The sequence below is a fragment of the Rhinichthys klamathensis genome, unplaced genomic scaffold, assembly GCF_029890125.1.
Source record: "Rhinichthys klamathensis goyatoka isolate OS25496 unplaced genomic scaffold, OSU_Roscu_1.1 h1tg000056l_1, whole genome shotgun sequence".
NCBI lineage: Eukaryota > Metazoa > Chordata > Actinopteri > Cypriniformes > Leuciscidae > Rhinichthys > Rhinichthys klamathensis.
Genome location: NW_026606601.1, coordinates 1,872,409 through 1,892,807, shown reverse-complemented (window position 1 = coordinate 1,892,807; position 20,399 = coordinate 1,872,409). Strand labels below are relative to the sequence as shown.

General features: G+C 36.3%; 1 protein-coding gene across 1 annotated transcript in view; it reads right to left on the bottom strand.

The window, feature by feature from the left end:
* The window catches only part of col6a1 (collagen, type VI, alpha 1), a 38,071-nt gene extending 22,278 nt beyond the window's left edge, over nucleotides 1–15,793 (bottom strand). Inside the window, exons 1-19 of the mRNA XM_056248649.1 lie at nucleotides 15,553–15,793; nucleotides 14,087–14,216; nucleotides 13,376–13,576; nucleotides 13,131–13,290; nucleotides 12,025–12,138; nucleotides 11,398–11,418; nucleotides 11,282–11,302; nucleotides 11,151–11,195; nucleotides 10,972–11,025; nucleotides 8,286–8,330; nucleotides 8,152–8,178; nucleotides 7,981–8,007; nucleotides 7,846–7,890; nucleotides 5,405–5,458; nucleotides 3,251–3,313; nucleotides 2,237–2,299; nucleotides 1,996–2,049; nucleotides 1,834–1,869; nucleotides 1,622–1,684 (exon numbers count right to left, since the gene is read on the bottom strand). Coding sequence (XP_056104624.1) covers nucleotides 1,622–1,684; nucleotides 1,834–1,869; nucleotides 1,996–2,049; nucleotides 2,237–2,299; nucleotides 3,251–3,313; nucleotides 5,405–5,458; nucleotides 7,846–7,890; nucleotides 7,981–8,007; nucleotides 8,152–8,178; nucleotides 8,286–8,330; nucleotides 10,972–11,025; nucleotides 11,151–11,195; nucleotides 11,282–11,302; nucleotides 11,398–11,418; nucleotides 12,025–12,138; nucleotides 13,131–13,290; nucleotides 13,376–13,576; nucleotides 14,087–14,216; nucleotides 15,553–15,640 — 1,311 coding nt within the window. The 5' untranslated portion in view covers nucleotides 15,641–15,793. The remainder of the gene's footprint in view (nucleotides 1–1,621; nucleotides 1,685–1,833; nucleotides 1,870–1,995; nucleotides 2,050–2,236; nucleotides 2,300–3,250; nucleotides 3,314–5,404; nucleotides 5,459–7,845; nucleotides 7,891–7,980; nucleotides 8,008–8,151; nucleotides 8,179–8,285; nucleotides 8,331–10,971; nucleotides 11,026–11,150; nucleotides 11,196–11,281; nucleotides 11,303–11,397; nucleotides 11,419–12,024; nucleotides 12,139–13,130; nucleotides 13,291–13,375; nucleotides 13,577–14,086; nucleotides 14,217–15,552) is intronic.
* Between the last annotated feature and the right edge of the window lie 4,606 nt (nucleotides 15,794–20,399).

Below are 20,399 nucleotides of genomic sequence, written 5' to 3'. Positions count from 1 at the left end.
AATATGTTAAGAAATACCAGTTTACAATTAGGGATGCAGCGATTACCGGATTTCACAATTAACCGCGCTTTAAAACGTCACGGTTAATTAATCGTAAAGACTATGCTACACCGCGGACGGCACGGAACGGAACTTTTGCACCTAACACAAAACGAAAACAAAGTTACACCAGCGGTGCACCAGCTTAAAGTGTCGTGCTCGTCAACCACTGAGGGACTAAGCAGCGACGCTCTATTTCCACCGAAAAAACGCCTTAAGGGCCTGTTCACAGATCGCGTCTTTTGCGCGCTCAAGTTCATTTCAAATGTAGGCGCACGGTGTCCGCGCTCATAATGGAAGCGACGCGCTCGTTTTTTCCAAGCGCGTCCGCGCTGCATCGAGATAAAAACATCTCAACTTTTCGTAATGCCGCAAGCGCACCGTGGGTCAAGTGACAAGAATCAACAGAGCAACGACAGACGCCTGCGGAGCGCAACCGCCCTAGCGCTTTGGAAAAAGGAGAACGCGGCGTGCAACTTTCAGCTTCCAGTGCAACGTAAAAAAAAACAACAACAAAAAAACAGCGGAATGTTTTGGTTACGCAAGTCTGTGGAAAACAGAATGTGACGTGCTCTCAAGAGTTTCAGTCAGTGAACATTTAACTTAATATCCTATTGCTTTCTCCTGTCTGTGTTGAGTAAATGTCAGGCTTTGTAGTTGTAATATGCCCGGTGTAAAACACTAACATAAGATCAGGGCCGTGTAGACTTCTAGGACTACCAATTAACTGCATTTCAGTTATTAATAACACTGCATGAGAGATGTTCTCAGTTTCTTTCTATAATTTGTACTCAAACTTCAAACAAACAAACCAAAATAATGAGATTATAATAGATGATTTCCTAAAGGCACATGTAAAATTTGGATTATTAATTAAAAAAGAGTATTAAAATAAGTACAATAATATTGGTGGATAACATTTGGACTATTTGTTTTATTTTAAAAGAAATACATAGGCCTAATATTTAGCTTGCATTTAATTCAATAGAGCCAAATACTTTGTTTATTCTTATTTTCATTGGGATTTATTATCCCTTTATAGTATTATTTATGTTTTTATGTCAAATACCAACAAGATATTGTTTTCATGTTATCAAGTTTTCTACCTCAGGTTGAAAATAAATTTAGAACAAACTAAAAACTTAATAATTTTGTGATCTATTTCAATCAAAGAGTCCTGCAGCCTTTGACTTAATTTGTTATTTTTAAAAGAAAAATGCTGGATGTTTACAAAGCACTTCTCTTTAATTCCAAAGGAAGAGATTGATTATTGTTTGCCATTTTATAATTTTGTACTGTGTTGTGGCAGCAATAAATAACACATTAAAATCTAGTGTTGAGTGTTCATGTGATATTATACATTAGTAGTGTTGTGAAATTAATTGATGCATAATAATCGTGATAATCGTTAAACCGTGATTATTTCTCAGACAATAATCGTACTTAGAAAATCTGTAATCGTTGCATCCCTATTTACAATATCAAGCAGCATAACAGACTGTTTTTTTTTTTTTTTTTTACAGCTAAAATAACTAGAATTGGCCGCGCCTGTTCATACATTAAAAATAAGGCGGATACTCACAAGCTCGCCTCTGGGCCCTCTGTTACCACGGGAACCTTGTTCACCTTTTTCACCAGGTGTGCCCTACAACAGAGAAAACATGTGTTCAGACCATCTGCATATCTTTACCCTCAAATGTAAAAACGCAAACACCCACATTTGCAAACAGCATAAAACACAACCATTCACATTCCAAGCTACAAGAACAGAAGTAAATATAAATGTTTGATTACTCTGTCTCCGACTGGGCCGTTTGGTCCTGTTGGTCCCTGAAAACAGTACAAGACATGGAAGAAACCATTAGATAACACTAAATTCACATATCAAACATAAGTACATTGCATGTGTAGAATCCCAGCCTTTGAAAAGGTAAAAAAAAGCATGAAAACACTTACATCATCTCCTCTCTCGCCTTTATCACCATTGGCACCACGAGGACCCCTGTCTCCCTAAAACAACAAGCACAGGGATTGCAGATTGGCCAATGTCCTTTGAAAACTAGTTATACTGTAAAGACCCATTCTGTATAAAGTCAAACACCACCGGTAGTGAAATAGGACTAACCTATAATGTAACATTTACCAGCCAAATAAAATCATGATGTAAAAGACATCAATATATCATGTTCCTCTGTACCTTGGCACCTGAAGGTCCGTAGTTTCCAGGTCTTCCTGATTCACCATCTTTACCAGGATCTCCCTGAAAGCAAGAAACTAAGTTTAATTATGTTTTACTGCTGGCAATTACTCAAAAGAAGGAAATATTACAAATGATGTCTCTCTAAGACAGAACTGGTATATAAATGTAGAGCAAATGGAGACTTTTGCTCAAGTCTCGATCTTCTCAGATGTTTCTTCTGAGAAAAAGATCCAATAATTTCATGTGTCTCCTGAGAAAATGTCCCAGATTTTGTGCAGATTTGTCAAAATTAAGCCAAAAGTCAGAGATCTCAGTATGAACTCATATTTCCCATCAAATGCTCCTAAGGCAAGAACTTTTATTCAGCTAGAATGCATTTAGTTGATCAAAAGTGACAAGTAAAGACTTTCTATTCATCCAAGTATTCTAAAAAAAAAAAAAAAAAAAAAAACGGATAATGGTTTTCACAAAAAGCTGCACAACTGTTTTCAATGATGCTAATAATAAGAAATGTTTCTTGAGCAGCAAATCAGCATATTAGAATGATTTCTGAAGGATCATGTGACACTGAAGACTGGAGTAATGATGCTGAAAAAGGTCAATTGTAACAATATTTCACAATATTACTGTTTTCACTGTATGTTTGATCAAATAAATGCAGCCTTGGTGAACATAAGATACTTCTTTTCAAAAACATTGCAGGTAGAGTATACTGTATGCAAACATTGTATCATTTATTTCTATTTTATTTATCCTGAAAATAAACAGGCAAGTTTAGGAGAGTTGTAAACATATCTAAGAACTCATTAAACTCTACTGAGCTCTAAAAGAGAAACCTCAGAGACGGATATTGATATTGGTTGGACAGATATTAAAAATATATTTAAAATATCTGTCATTAATTATATATTTATATACTGAGAACTCTTATTGTTGTCTGACATAGCTTCTAGCATGCTCTAAATTTTGAATCATCTTTTTTTTAAATGCAGACTAATTTTCATCCCTTACTCTTTCTCCTTTGGTTCCATATTGGCCGGGGTCTCCTTTAGGACCTGCTTCTCCTTGCAAGCCCTACAATATGAAATAAAAAGGTTTATTTATAAATAAAGAAGAAGAACAAACAACCATATTTCCTACTTTTAGTTTAGTATATTCTTTACTACAGAATCTAAACGAAGTACAAACACTCTGAGAGTTCTGAGAGCAGTTTGGATGTCAAATTTGGTAAGTGTTTGGCTGCTCTAGAGGCAAACATCCCCTGTCCTGGTCTCCAGATGCAGGCTGGAGTGGAAACAGCTGCTCATAAGACTGATTGACACATCACGCAGCCAATGAACATTGCTCAAAGGGGCGGGAGCATCTGCAGTCTTATTGAGATGATGTTTTATAGTAGAGTGATATCCATTTTCTCATCCAATTAGATTCTGATATCCAAACATATGGATCTATAACTTGGGATAATTTCAAATGCATCTGGATCAACAGAAGCTCCAATGTGTCTGGATCAAAGTAATATGATGTGAACAAGCAAACATGCACACAATTCTTGCCCTCAGCTGATACAGTCATGAGAGTCCATAAACATGAAAAAAACTTTTTTTTAAACTGGTGTAGTAGATTTCCAGTTAGCAGATTTATTAACATACATGTGCAAGTGTAAATCCCCACCCTATGCCAAAATAACCATATATGGTGCTAACAACGTGTGTTTTTTTTAATGCATGACCTCATCTACATATAATCTCCATATGCATATTGCAATCAACAAATGTGACTAATACATTTAACGGTAGCACACAAGAAACAAAAAAAATAGGAGATAATACAGATTGTACATATCGCTTTGATAAAAATCATTTTCTTAATTACTTTTACCAAACAAGAATGTTTTAAGACAATAAGACTTATTTTATTTTAAAATTTCAATGTATCTTGAATATGTATAACATGAGTATGTCAAATCTAGGATTAGAATAACAAGTATGGAAGCTTGTTTCCGCCACTGAATGATAAATAAAAAAGGTAATTGCGACTTTTTATCTCACAATTCTGACTTTTTTTCTCACAATTGCGAGATGTAAAGTCAGAATTGCGTGATATAAAGTCAGAATTGCGAGATATAAAGTCAGAATTGCGTGATATAAAATCGCAATTGCGTGTTATAAAGTCAGAATTGCGAGATATAAAGTCAGAATTGCGAGATATAAAGTCAGAATTGATTGATATAAAGTCGCAATTACGTGTTATAAAGTCAGAATTGCGTGATATAAAGTCGAAATTGCGTGTTGTAAAGTCAGAATTGTGAGATATAAACTATTCTGAGGGGGAAAAAGTTAGTCTTTTTCCCCCCATAGAATTGGCCTGATAACTCGCAATTGCGAGTTTATATCTCACAATTCTGAGAAAAGATGTCATAATTTCGAGATATAAACTCGCAATTATGTGTTATAAAGTCAGAATTGCGATATGTAAACTCGCAATTGTAAGAAAAAAAGTCAGAATTGTGAGATAAAAAGTCGCAATTCTGTCTTTTTTTCTCGCAATTGCGACTTTATTTCTCATAATTGCGACTTTATATCTCGCAATTGCGACTTTATTTCTCAGAATTGCGACTTTATATCTCGCAATTGCGACTATTTCTCAGAATTGCGACTTTATATCTCGCAATTGCGACTTTATTTCTCACAATTCTGACTTCATATCTTGCAATTGTGAGATAAAAAGTCGCAATTTTTAAACAAAATTTTTTTATACAGTGGTAGAAACAAGCTTCCATAAACAAGAGTATTATACTGTTTAAATTATAAACCTAATGTAACCTATACAATAGGGTGTTTGTTTCTCTGCATTTTCTTTTAAATCACTTAAAAGATATTTAGATATTTTTACTGTAAATAAAAAAAATCCTTCAACTCAGAATGATTTTTCAGCAATTCCAAGAGGATGGCAAATGAGTATCGAAATTATTTGAAATGAGATTTACAAAAGCAGAACATCCTTTACCAATCTTTCCTTTATACAGATTATATTACAAAGCATTTAAAATCAGTAACCAGAATATTAATATTATAATATAGCCATAAGTAAATGTGGTGTATTAACCAGTCATTTAAGTTTTGTTCATTATTTGACATCCTTTTGAGAGGCAACAGTTATACTTACATCTGGCCCTGGTGACCCTTTGCAGCCTGGAAGACCAGCAAATCCCGGCTCACCCTATGAAATATAATACAAACACACAAAACATAAACACTCTTCTTCATGGTGGGAGTCAAACACCTTGAACTGCATTTAATTATGTCAAGGGTGACATCACACTAAGAAACAGTGAAGACATACAGAGGAAAAAGATCTTTCAAAACAAGACTGCATCCAATATAGAGACGGAAAATAACAACAGAAAGAAATACGTGTCGTAAATCACATCACATGATAAAGTTTTACTGTGAGTTGAGATGTTTCATCTGCAGATGGGGGAATAAAGACAAGGCACAGTGATTTGTTGAGTGGAAAATGCCCTGAAAAGAGTTACAGTACATGTTGAGAACTAATTGAGGAGCAAAACAACTAAAGGATGAAGACGAAGTAAAGTCAAGGGAAGAGACACAAGACTAGGCCTTTCCCCAGACGGCAGACACACTTAAAAAGAGACAAAGCAGAAATGGAATAAAGTGTCAGACAGACAAGACAGACAGCCATGCAAAGTTTTCTGTATCTTTTGTTCACATTCTGTTAACCTGAAATCTGATGCCAGAGAAAGCAGCACAGGAATGAAAGAAAAAGAATGTCAAATCTAAAAGCAGTGTATTAAAATCAAATGTTATAGGCAGTTACCATGGGAATATTTCATGTTTCACTTTTATACTTTTGTGGAACACAAAATGAGATTTTGCAGAACATTCACACTGCTCTTTTCTGCACAATGACAGTGAATGTACAGTAGACGTGGCGCTGACAACAGAGGAAATAAAAGATGTACCATTCAGTTTGTGCACTGAGTATTCGAAGTCTTCTAATAGTCATAAGATAAATTTGTATGAAGGACAGAACAAAATATAAAGCTTTATTTTTTCTAAAAATCCCTAAAAATCTCTGACATCAGTAGCTGCGTTTACATGGACCCTAATAATCCAATAGTAATCAGACTAGTAGCAGTCGGAAAAAAAAACATGTAAATCAGAATGATTTGGTCAAATACGAATTTAAATTTAAATTTAAATTTCGGTAGCTTTATTTTACAGTCCTATTCCCCATGTACTTACTTATAATAATTACAATAACTGGGTAATAACTTCTAACCCTGAACCTAAACCTAACCCATGTTGTTACCTTATATTAACCAGTACTTTCTTAGGTAAGTACACTGTAAGTACACGTAAGTGCACGTAGCGTAAAATAAAGTGCAACCGAAATTTAATTCGGATTGTAAGGCGTGGTTTAAACCTTTTATAATCTGTTCAATAGGACATGTAAACAATTGATCGAACTGAAAACCAAAAGTGGAACGTTGTGCAATGACGCAGAAATGGCATAATGACGTATGAAACACGGAACAAGCTGTTGTTGATGAACATAGTGTTATTAATGACTGCCGTGTCAATCTAACATTCTTCTTCCACTCATCGTACGTAAAGCAGTGCAAGACAATGTTGTCCCATGTCTCGCTTTGGACTCTCATACACAAACACCTTATTTTGGCCACGGGAAGATGCGATTTTTCTGCTTGATGAGCTTCATCATGTGCTCGTTGTCTCATAATAAGGACCCGAAATAAATCAATATAAAGTCTGTTTTTTAAAACAAAGAAAAGAAGCCGTGGTAGGAGGATGGTTAGTATGTTCCAACAGTGGGAAACTCGGTATATTCGTGCAGTGTGCGCATTTCATGAGATAAATTCCGATTTGAAGCTTGTGGCATATAAACGTTTACATGCTATCGCTTTATTTAGCGTTCATGTAAACAGTGTGTTCGGATTCATCAATTGGAATGATTTAATTCCGATTGAAACAAAAGGTGTCCATGTAAACGTAACTAGTGAAGAATGCATGTCTTGTGAGCAAGCGCCACTGACATCAGACCAGGCGAGTGTATGTACATGAACACGAATAACAAAAAAAGATGTGAAAACTATGGTGGATAGAAATTTTCAGATTTAAATAACCTAATTTTCAGTTTTGTCCTTTTTTTTTCTAAATGTAGTCAAACACTCTCAAAAATTAAAGTTTTCTTATTGCCATCGATATTTTATATGAAGAACCTTTACAAACCTTTCCAAAAGGTTCTTTATCGTGAAAAAGTTTCTTTAAATTATTAAAATTTTCGTCTTTTAGGAACTGTTACAAGAACGGTTATTTGGGGTTCTTTGGCATCAATATGAAACTTTTAGAACCTTTACTTTTAAGAGCGTATAGACCATTTTAATCACACCTTTATGGTGTTTATTAGTTATTTTTAGAGCTTGACAGTTCTAAACTCAACAGAACAGAAAATAGCGGCAAACATTGTACAAAATTTCTCCTTTTGTGTTCCATTGGTAAAGCATACAGAATTTCCCCTTTAAAATAATGATTTGTGTCACATGAGAAGAGGACATGAGCACTTACCTTACGTCCATCGATGCCATCAAGACCACTGTAACCTTTGTCTCCCTAAAAGTAGGATTGGGATTCAATTCAGCATGATATACAACTTCTGATTGGCAAAACTACATAATTAAAGAGAATAATAAATAAGCTCACCTTGAAGCCTTTATGACCTCTATCTCCCTGCATATAAAACAAGAGTGCATTAGAGAACCTTTGTAGTTCTAGAATGAATTATGAGATAAAATAATCAACTGCAGACTGTTGGAATATGCTTTTAATAAAAATGTCCATTGAATCAGCAAGGAAGAGCTCTGTCTCTTTTACCTTATCACCTCTTATTCCTTGGTCTCCCTGGAATGAAAGGAAAATAGTATAGATTATCACTTCTGCAAGAGTGCACAAATCAACTGTAATATAAACAGAATGTAAATATTTGTGAGAGAGAGCGGAAGACAGACCTTCATTCCTTGGTAACCGACTGGCCCGGGATCACCAGCATTTCCCTAATAGGAGAAGTAGAGCAAAGATCAGAGAGAATGCCAAAAAGAGTTTTGCAATGTGGTCATGGTATAAATAACTAATAGAGAGACATTTGGACGCCCCCTCAACCCCTATTAAGATCCCCCCCAAACTACTAGTGACCATATTAACAGACCTGACGTGAGAATAAACAAGGAAAAAGGTGGGATAAAGTAATCAAGATCGTATCTTCAAGAAACAATTCCTACAGGGCCTTTTAGAGTCAACTGTGTGCTGTAATTATTGTTTTGTCTACAAAATCAGCATTCACTGTAAAATAAAAGAATAGCTGGCTCATTCACCATATGCTTAGCTGGATGCCTTCCAGTGTGTGTGCGTGTTTTATGATACTTATGAGGGCCAAATATCTAAAAACATCCTCATGTGGCAGACAGGAAGTCCACCAGCAAATTCAGAGGAAAAACTCATTTTGACAGGTCATTGAAATTGTAACAGCTGCAGATGATGAAAGATGCTGGACCTCGGGGTCAGTCGAGGGTTTTGCTTCGTTTGGATTCTCAACAAAGAGATCCGGGGACACATGGAACATTTATTAGACACAATGATCTCATAGCCATGTGAAAAGTATTAATCAGCGCGTTAATTGGCACATACAATGGGCTTTTTAAATGACAGCTGTATATTTTGACTTAAGGTGCGGTCACATTTACTGTTCTTCAGCGAATTTATGCGGGGGGAATGTAGTCGTTTCAATGGTGTAATATCTGAATCCACTTTTCCTGAAACAATTGATCACCTGTTCTTTTACTGTGAGGTTACTTCTAAATTTTGGTTTGATATACATAGCTGGTTGTCAGTAAGAATGGAGACAATTCCTCCTATAACCCAACAAGATGTGCTCTTTTTTTAAGTGTGATTTAAATTCCCCCCTCTTTGATGTTGTAAATTTTGTTTTATTGATAGGTAAATATTATATCCATACTTGTAAATGGAAAAAATGTAAGCCCTCCTTTAATATATTTCTCTGTGAGTTTGTTTCAAATGTTTCAAAAAACATAATAGAAAGTCTCTATGTTTATCTCTGTCAAAATATGTACTATTTAAAAAAAAAAAATTCTTTGATGTCTATATCGGCCACCTGTTTGTCTTCATCCTTGCTCCTCTATCTTTTTTTTTTCTTAAACTCAATGGAAGTGTCTTACAGTGTTTACTGTTCCCTGTCATGTACATTCTGCAATTAAATATACAGTATATATATATATATATATATATATATATATACACTCACCTAAAGGATTATTAGGAACACCATACTAATACTGTGTTGACCCCCTTTCGCCTTCAGAACTGCCTTAATTCTACGTGGCATTGATTCAACAAGGTGCTGAAAGCATTCTTTAGAAATGTTGGCCCATATTGATAGGATCGCATCTTGCAGTTGATGGAGATTTGTGGGATGCACATCCAGGGACATGGTGCATTTTCCTGGTGGAAGTAGCCATCAGAGGATGGGTACATGGTGGCCATAAAGGGATGGACATGGTCAGAAACAATGCTCAGGTAGGCCGTGGCATTTAAACGATGGCCAATTGGCACTAAGGGCCCTAAAGTGTGCCAAGAAAACATCCCCCACACCATTACACCACCACCACCAGCCTGCACAGTGGTAACAAGGCATGATGGATTCATGTTCTCCTTCTGTTTACGCCAAATTCTGACTCTACCATCTGAAAGTCTCAACAGAAATTGAGACTCATCAGACCAGGCAACATTTTTCCAGTCTTCAACTGTCCAATTTTGGTGAGCTCTTGCAAATTGTAGCCTCTTTTTCCTACTTGTAGTTGAGATGAGTGGTACCCGGTGGGGTCTTTTGCTGTTGTAGCCCATCCGCCTCAAGGTTGTGCGTGTTGTGGCTTCACAAATGCTTTGCTGCATACCTCGGTTGTAACGAGTAGTTATTTCAGTCAAAGTTGCTCTTCTATCAGCTTGAATCAGTCGGCCCATTCTCCTCTGACCTCTAGCATCAAGAAGGCATTTTCGCCCACAGGACTGCCACATACTGGATGTTTTTCCCTTTTCACACCATTCTTTGTAAACCCTAGAAATGGTTGTTCGTGAAAATCCCAGTAACTGAGCAGATTGTGAAATACTCAGACCGGCCCGTCTGGCACCAACAACCATGCCACGCTCAAAATTGCTTAAATCACCTTTCTTTCCCATTCTGACATTCAGTTTGGAGTTCAGGAGATTGCCTTGACCAGGACCACACTCCTAAATGCATTGAAGCAACTGCCATGTGATTGGTTGATTAGATAATTGCATTAATGAGAAATTGAACAGGTGTTCCTAATAATCCTTTAGGTGAGTGTATATATATATATATAAATATGAATCCACACGAATTTCGTGTGGAGGTGAAAGATTTCCCCCATGAAGATTTCAAAAAAGATTCAAGTTGTTCACACAGATTCACCTTTTTTTTATAGGCTATGTGTATTTATGTTATATGTAATATGGTCTTGTAAAGCATGACATTTAGTTCTTTAGTATGTCTCTATAGCAGAATGACCATAAAGCTCACTTGACTTGACTTACGCCTACAAACAACCACTATCACTTCTAAAAGGGCATTTATCTATCAAAAGCAGATAGCCAGATGCTTACCGGAGAGCCAAGACCTCCTTTCTCTCCCGGCATGCCTGGTCTTCCAGTCTCTCCCTGCAGGAAAAGGAAAGGTTAGGCCACAGACCCCTGTGCATGCTGAGAGTGAATTAAACATGAATATATGTAGATGGATAGAGAGGCAACATAAAGACATAAAAATCAATTTTATTAATATTCACTCTTTGTCCTGGGTCTCCAGCGGGTCCATGAGGGCCTCCAGGTGCCTGTGAAAATATTGCATGAAACAGTTAGAAACAGAAAATATCCATAACGACTTGTTTAAATGGGTTAGACAAGTAATATCACTTACGTTGCAGTCAAAGGAGCAGCACTGAAGGAAAGATTTATGAAACAAAATGAATTTAGTAATGTACAAAATAAAGGTATTCTATACAAATGTGCAAAAGCTATGGGAAGGCAACATACCACATCCTTTGTTTCATTTGTCTAGAATGAAAAGATAAAAAGGGAAGAGAACAACATTAGAAAAATCTACACACAATTGGCATGAGCTCAAATGTTACAATGGCTGCCATTATTGATGGCGCACAGATAAAGTAAGTTCAGTGGGTTGGAATTCCCTCTGCTGAGCTCATGCGTTTAAAGAAATCTGTATTAATAAACAAATAAATGCATTAAGCCTATAAAGTAGAATTGGTTTTTTTAGTAATATACACTAGAGTTGAAATGCTGTGGGTGAAAAAAAGTTATCAAGGCTGCATTTATTTGACCAAAAATACAGAAAAAATTGTAATATTGTAAAACATCATACAATTTTAAATAACTGTTTTCTCAAAAAAAAAAAAAAAATGACTGACCTCAAACTTTGAATGGTATAGTGTATATAGCTCAAGGCACACAATGTACACACAGGTCTATGCCAATGTCATTTTTCTCAAATAAATATTTGATCATGCAATTTCAAGCAGATTCTTAATTCTTTTTCTTAATGCAAAACCATTTCAATATGTGTTTTGGCCAGTTTGACTCATAAATCCACAGGAAAACCACATAAACATCCTCGTTGTGGTGCGTTTGTGTAACGACACTCACAATCATGTTGATGATGGAGCGTATAGATTTCAGTTGTGTGGAGCGGGAGTTGTCTGCAGCGGTGAAGTTCTGTCTGTAGTTCACATTTGTGGCAATGACAGACAGTCTGGTGTCCTGGGAAGAAGAGTTGAAAGAAAAGGGAAACATTATGGCTTGTCTAAATATATATCTGCATGAGAAAAAATTTTCTCTTTCTCACAAAAAGCATTACTTTATGTGTAAGTCTTGTGTGGTCAGACTTTTGGCTATCGTTGCAAGTATATGTCTACTAACCCTAACTTAACAGTCTACTAATTCTTTAATAAGAGTTAGCTGACATGTAGTTGCAAAGTTAGTAGAATGTCTAAATTGGACTATCAAAATAAAGTGTAACCAAAATCTGAAATATTTTTCAAACATTAAATGGCATGCACCTTGTATACTTTGGCAAAAATGGTAGTCTAAGCACTTATTGTAGGAACTATAAATTAAATGCAACTTTTTTTATATGTAAAAAAAAAAAATTGTGTTTAAGTGAAGTGCATATTCATTCCCCGGAAATTTGAAATCCAGCCAATCAGATTGAAGCTTGCCATTTTGAAAGAGCACTTGCCCGATTTGAGTATAATATAAATCAGGCAGATTGGAGGATACTTTTCATGCACAATGGTCTTAAAGTCCCCATGAATTTAAAACTGACCATACTTATTTTTTTGGCTTTGTAATCTTTAAACAAAATCTGAAATTTCCCCTCCCCTCTGCATTGGAGGACCTTCCCTGATGACGTAGGCTTTACGTTTTGGGTGTCTGCTTAACATCCGTAACCACGCCCCTCCAACTGACAGTAGACAGGCTGAATGAAAACACCTACTTTTCTAGATCCAATCAGGTGCTAGTTGGAAAAAAAGCCACGCCCACTATTTTGCCTCATTTAGTATTCCGTTTCTCTCGGACATATGTCACAACACTGGAGAAAAGTTGTTTGCAACTTCCGGTTCACGGGGACTTTAAAGTAAAGTTATACCGTATCTACTTAAAAAGTATTTGTTTGGATCAATTATATGCATGTCAGAAAACATAATGCAATGCACTTCAGATTGAAGTAGCATTTCTTTTATGTACAGTACCTCCTGGTCAGGTGTGATGGCCACAGCGAACACTTTGATGGCGTGTTGTCGTGCTTCATTGGCAGCCTCCTGGATACCACCACATGGCTCCTTGTAGCCGGTCACAGGGTGACCATCCGTGACCACCACAATGTACTTATTCTCATGATAGTGGGAGCCCCTGCAAGCAGATGTATGTATATATGTGTGTATGTATGTATTTCAAAATGCATATGCAGTTTCAAATAATGCCAAAATGAACATACGCTCGAAGCAGCTCAGCGATACCATCCTTGATGGCACAGTCGGTGTACGTTCCTTTGCCTATGTATTTGATTTTGTCTATGGCAGCCTTCAGGTCAGCGCGTTTTGTGTTCAGGTCAACTAATTCCATCACCAGCTCGGTTTCGTCACTGTAGTGGAGCGCTCCTGAGTTCCACGTCACATCACGATCACAAGGCTGTCGCCTGTCAACAACATAATCAAATTACATTTGTAGCAAAGCATTAAAGTAAAAATATATGTAAAATTATTGTTAAAGGTGCACGCAATTTAAAGAAATTCAGGTATTGGTGTCAATGCACTTAAAAAGTACATGATATGATTTGGCCTGGTCATGTGATCTCAATATGGCAGCCAACATTGGGGGCTTCACTCATGTATAAAATAAATCAGATTTTTCTAGGCCTGGTTTACTCTGTGCGCCTTTAAAGGAGACCTATTATGCCCTTTTTCAGAGTCTTGATTTTGTTTTTGTGGTCTACTAGAATAGGTTTAATGCTTGAATGCTTAAAAAACACATTTTTCACACATTTAAAAATTTAGCAGCACCATAACACACTAAATAAAAGTTAAAAATGTAAAAAAAAAAAAAAAAAAGAAAGAAGAAAAAACATAATAGGACCACTACATGAATATAGATATGACAAAGATATGATAAAATATGTGATAATATATGAGAAATATATGGTCTTTACAGGTCTTTCAGCTCATCGATGAAGAGCTTAGTGAAGGTCTTGATCTGGTTGATGTAGAACTCTGGAGGTTTGGCTCTGAGGGCCACACTTTCAGATGTGTCCAACACAAAGAACAAATCCACAGGACATTCTGCAGGAAGACAGAAGTAGAATCACAAAATCATCTGTGGTTCAAAAATCAATGCACTTACTGTATGTGCTTTGCAGGTATAGTCTATCAAATTTACAGTCATGACTTCAGGAAAAGTATCAATTGCTTAAATGTGAGTTTGCATGTAAATGTTTATGTAAACAATAGCAATGCATTCTCGTGTTCATATGCTGCATTGTGAGATAAAATAAAGTACATAAAACATTTTGTTATAGGGCGTGAATGGGTGTAACAACATTTTATCTCCACTTCCAGATCGTGATAATTACATGTATGGTTAGTTTGGAAAAATAATGATGAGCTCCCCCTATTGGTGGATGATAAACTTGACGCTCCATCGTGAATTTTGGACAAGTGAGAAATTTGCATCACCTGACCTAAACCATGCAGTCATGTGACATGACATGTAATCTGAATATGGTAGTAACTGAGATACAGTATACAGGTATGTACAGATCTATCCAGATGTATGGTGTGTGTGACTGCAACAATGCCATGATAAACTGTTTACCTAATCAAATCTTCCAAACTTTAAAATCAATCTCCTTGGGACAGTCCAACCAGATTAACTTTCTTCAGATACACATTAAAGTAACTATTTCATCTTATATTTACCAAATGATGCACAGTTTATATGAAGAATCCACGAATGTGGCCTAAACCAAGGCCTTTCATGCATAGAGGCACAAGGTTTCTACAAAAACAAGTTGCATCTCAACAAATAATCAATTCCAGAGCATCTGCTGAATCATAACTCACTATCCCTATTTCAGTCACATTGAAGCATATTTTTTTGATGCATTAAAGCATAATAATCTGCTGCATATAGCCTACTGTAAAACAAGCAGCATCCCAACTCAAACATCCTCATGCATCTCTGGATAGATGGATACGTAATTTTGCAAGGGATCAAATGTCATTAATTCTGTAAATTGCTACTATTGTATATTGTAACTTATTAAAACTTATTGTAACAATCTTAATTATCACTCACTACCTCATTATAGGCTACTACGTAACTCAATACCATCCCCGTCAATACTATTGCCTATAGGCTACACAATACTATTTAGCCTAATGCCTCTACAAACTATGATAACTTTGCAATGTTTATTATAACAAAAGAGCAAATGTTGCATAAGTTAAGAATCCATATAGGTAGTATGTTGTATGTCCAGCGTTTATTTGCAGCAGTATTTAATAATCGACTTTTACGCATACAGACAGTGTAATGTCGAACATGCTAAACATATTTATCCATTGCAAATAAGAAATGATCAATACAACTAGAACGGAAAGAAATATTTATAATTACCTCTGAAGGAGGATCTTGGGACATCCTGAGCGAAGATCCCTGCCCAAAGTGCGCACAGAGCGGTCAATATATATCCATTAAGCGCCATAGATCCTGATTTAACTGCACGTTAACCGTGCAAACTGACGTTGAGGAACACACAGAACAGAAGGAGTGATATGATTGCTGATGAAATATGAAAACAGGCTCGGGTGAGATGAAGTAGCGGACAGTGGCACGGTGGCGAGTCCGCTCAGAGCGCACAACAGAATGAACCGCCTTACAACAGGAGAGAGGAGGAGGAGTTCGGTCCACTTGTGTCTACTTCAGTGCTTCGATGTTAGGCCCTGAAACACTTTAACGTAAGTATATTGATAATCAACATTTACCTTAACATGCTTGTTTAATGCGCCCAATAAACGGTATGACTTTTAAAGATGCTTTGCTGCGTAATGACTAAATGCATGCATTTTAACACGTGCGCTTCATCTACGCATTATTACTTGATATAATATTATAGGCCCATCGTAATACAGTCCAATAGTCAGAAATATCATGAAACAAATATAGCCTATGTCTTCATATTTGAATGTAAAAATATTGATATTAATAATTAGATAAATAATAACATAAAATCTTAATGAAAACTACCAAAGTATCACTTTTTATTGCACTTTTTATTGCTTATTGCACTTAAAAAAACAACTATTGTTATATTGCAAAAACATAATACATTGAATTGTAATGAAAAGTGAAAGAATGCTTCAGAAACTTTGTCATTTTATTTATTCAGTGATAGGGTGCTAATACCAAACTCCCAGGTTTATTTCAGCATTAATAATTGTAGACATTTTTGCACAAAGTTTAGTTACCTTGGAAACATTTTTGTGAGTAAATGTGCATGTGACATGATGGAGCACTGCGGTTTGGTTGGGCAGAAGCAGAAAGATGAGTTGTTCTGAGGGAACAACATGCAGCAGGGAGAGAATGAGACACTCTGATGAGGTTATGCAGCAAAGACACAACTCAGGAGGAGTGTGATGTGATCCGTGTGTGTGTGAGAGAGAGAGAGAGAGAGAGAGAGAGAGAGAGAGAGAGAGAGAGAGAGAGAGAGAGAGAGAGAGAGAGAGAGAGAGAGAGAGAGAGAGAGAGAGAGAGAGAGAGAGAGAGAGAGAGAGAGACTCAAAGGTAAACAGTTGTCAATAGCTGAGAGGTGAAGAGTTTGAGAGAGAGAATAAACTCGACATCTGACGATGTCTTTTCTCTGAGGGGGAGGGTAATGTCTTTTCACATCTGCATCTCTTCTACCAATTGAGAGGCGAGAGAGAGAAAGAAATGATGAAGAGGAACATATGAAAAGCAAAAAAGAATGCCACTCCCTCATGCATGTCTCTGTCTTTGAAAGAGAAACAGCGCCACCCATGTGCGGATTTCTGTGTAGAACATGAGACCACCATGCAGGCGTTATTCACTTTTGGCTCACTTAGATCTTAATTAGGACAGTCATCAACTAATCCCAGAACTAATCACAGTGATGAGTTTTCAAATGACTGAATAATTTAGTGTAATTCATTCCTTCTACAAAATATGGGCCAGTTGTGTGCCTCATATATATAAATAGGCCTACTACTGTTTAAAAGTTTGAGGTCAGTAAGATTTTTTTTAATGAAAAATTAATACTTTGTTTTATTCACCAAAGACATTAAATTAATCAAAGGGACAGTAAAGACTTTTATAATGTTACAAAAGATTTCTATTTCAAATTTCTTTTGAACTTTCTTCACTGTATCCACAAAATGTTAAGCAGCACAACTGTTTTCAACATTGATAATGATAAGAAATGTTTCTTGAGCAGCAAATAATCATATTAGAATGATTTTACTGAAGGATCATGTGACACTGAAGACTGGAGTAATGATGCTGAAAAAGCTTTACCATCACAGGAATAAACTACATTTTCAAGTTATTTTAAATTGCAATAATATTTCATATTATTTTTTTAAAATAAAATAAATGCAGCCTTGAAATAAGATACTTTTTTCCAAAAGATAAAATCTTACAGACTCCAAATTTCTTAATGATATTTTACGTAACTTTTGTACAGTAAACATTGATTCTCCTATAAAGTCTTTTGGCATTTGATGGCTAAATTGAATAAGCAAGGCTGGTTACACATGTGTTACTTAAACAATTAGCCGTTAAAAAAACATATTGGTTGACCACTAATCTGAATCGTGGGTGGGACGAGATATTCTATAGTGGTTACAGGCCTAATGCAGGCAAACAGACTCTGGTTTGAGACCCATAACATGAAGCTGCTGTAAATGAGCACACCAAATGATGCCATTAATAGAGATAAATTATGACATATATACCCTTGTGGTCATACATCTTCCTGAAACATTGACAGGATCACAGTGGAACAGTATTTCACTCGGGACTGTGAATATGGAGTTAATGAACAATGCTTTGTGTCTGGGTTAATGTCTCCCATTAGCACAACAGTAAATTCAACATGACACTCAAACATCTTGAGTGAAGAACGACATCATTATTCATTCGCGTACACAACAACAGACTCGCATACACGCATGAGCATGTGAGAGGATGAGAAAACATCGAATTGCTTTTGAGAAAGTCCAAGCGAGAGCAGCTTCAGAACGTTTTGAGTGGGAAAGAGTGACGGTAAAGTCAGCGAAGTGAAGACACTACATTCATTGTACATCCAGCAGTGTTGCGAAAATTAGAGGAGGGGGAAAAAGCAGTATGGTTCACTAATAGAGGAATATTCTTTCCTCTTTCGGTCTGTAATGAACACGGCATGAGCTGGAACATCACCGAGATGCAGAGGGGGAGATCAGGGTGGTCCCTGGATAAACCTAGTCATGGTTCTTTACAAAAACACTAAATACTGTAATACTGTGGTGGTACCATGGTAATAAATGATGTTTACATGGTACTCTAAGGTACTATGTGGTAATATCATGATACATGATGCTTTAGAGAGATGTGAATTGGGATGTTTATGCTTTGGATCAAAATAGTTGCCTGGTGGCAACTGAAGGGAAATGGGTGTGTTTTTCCCCCCTGAAGAAAGGATTCATTTCTGCTTGAAAATTCTATTACAAGAGACCAATGTTTGGCCAGAGCTCAGCAAGCTTTTTCCACTGATCTCATTCGCTTTTCTTTTTTTTCTTCCATGAAAGAAAGAAAAAATCATTTTGCACCCTAAGACTGAGAGGGAAAAGGGGGGAAAGCATCTGGTAATAATCAGGATTTAATAGTGGAGGCTTACTGTAAATCTGCGAAGAATCTGACAGCTGCGCTGGTTCGTTCGGCCTGGCCAGCAGGATGGGGACTTCATCGAGGTGAATGACATCAGGAATCTTCTCTATTATGTGCGAGAGAGAAGCATACTGTGAGAATGCTGAGCAAAAATTAGCACTAAAAATATACGGGAGATTTAAGAGCATTCGCTGAAGCAGGCAAGAAGAAAGTTCAAAGTAAGAGGCAGACTGACAAGTCAAAGGTCATGGCCCCTAAAGTAAATGCCATGCTGATATGTTTAAAAAAGAGGCAGGGGTTAAATTTGACCTTTGGTTGTCCAAGGAGCCTCAAAGGTTTAGATTACTATCACAAAACAGCAGGTAACATAAACGCCCCAACTCCACACACTATCTGAAAATAAAACACAGAGACACACACACAATCACACAAACACACACAATCACACACACACCTTGAAGATTGCCATATATATACCATCACCAATATATACCATCACCAAAACGGCATTTCTTTTATGTAAAATGCAGTAAAACCAGTTAAATTCTTCAAATATTCAAGGAATTTTCAATAACGTAATATTCAATAAATATTACTATAATTTAAAAAAACATTTAAATAACTTTAATCTGTTAATGTCATTTAAAATGTAATTTATTCCTGTGATTCAAAGCTGAATTTTCAGCATCATTACTCCAGTCTTCAGTGCATGAACCTTCAGAAATCATTTTAATATTCTGATTTGCTGCTCAAGAAACATTCATTATATTTATTATATATGTTTTTTTATTACAGGTATTCTTATATAGAAAGTAAAAAAATGCATGTATATATATATATATATATGATATTGTCACAGCATTCCAATATTAGGGTTAATGTGTCTTTAGGAACACACTTTAAATACTTTTTTTTTGCACTTTATGTTATATATGACATAATTTTTACAGCTATGGTGAGATGGACTCTGGAATTCTGGGAGGTTTTTCTCTATAGTAAGGGAGAGACAGACGAAGGCATTGATCTGCAAAAGACAATAATCCATGTGTTTTGACCTTCCGCTTGAATAATTCATCACTGAAGGATTTTGTCTGGGCTTTGGGAAAAATCCCAATTTTTCACCAAATGAATACCCTGGCCTTCCTTACCAGATCTGGATCCAAATAGGAAAGCCTGCGAGATTTCCATGGGATGAGATCATAAGATCTTGAGAACTGCTGCAAGCACATTTGAATACAGATTGAATACAATTTCATTAGAATTATGAAACCGTTTACAGCGTGTGCATGAAACAGAATGATGAAGGAGTCTCATTATGCAATATAATCCAAAGTAATCTATGTGGATAAGATCATTATTTATATTGCACAAGAATTCTGCCCCATTTCCTCTAGCGATTTAAGACTTTGTGATGGTGAACAGATGTTGTCCCGTGGTTTTGCAGACGTTAGATCGCCTACATGCCTGTTTCTCATGTTCTGGGGGCAAGGATAGGTTAATTCAGGTGATATGTGACCATGTTAATGAGAAAACAAACTGTTTTTTAGACTGCACAGATGTAGCCTACACTAGTGTCTTTCCCC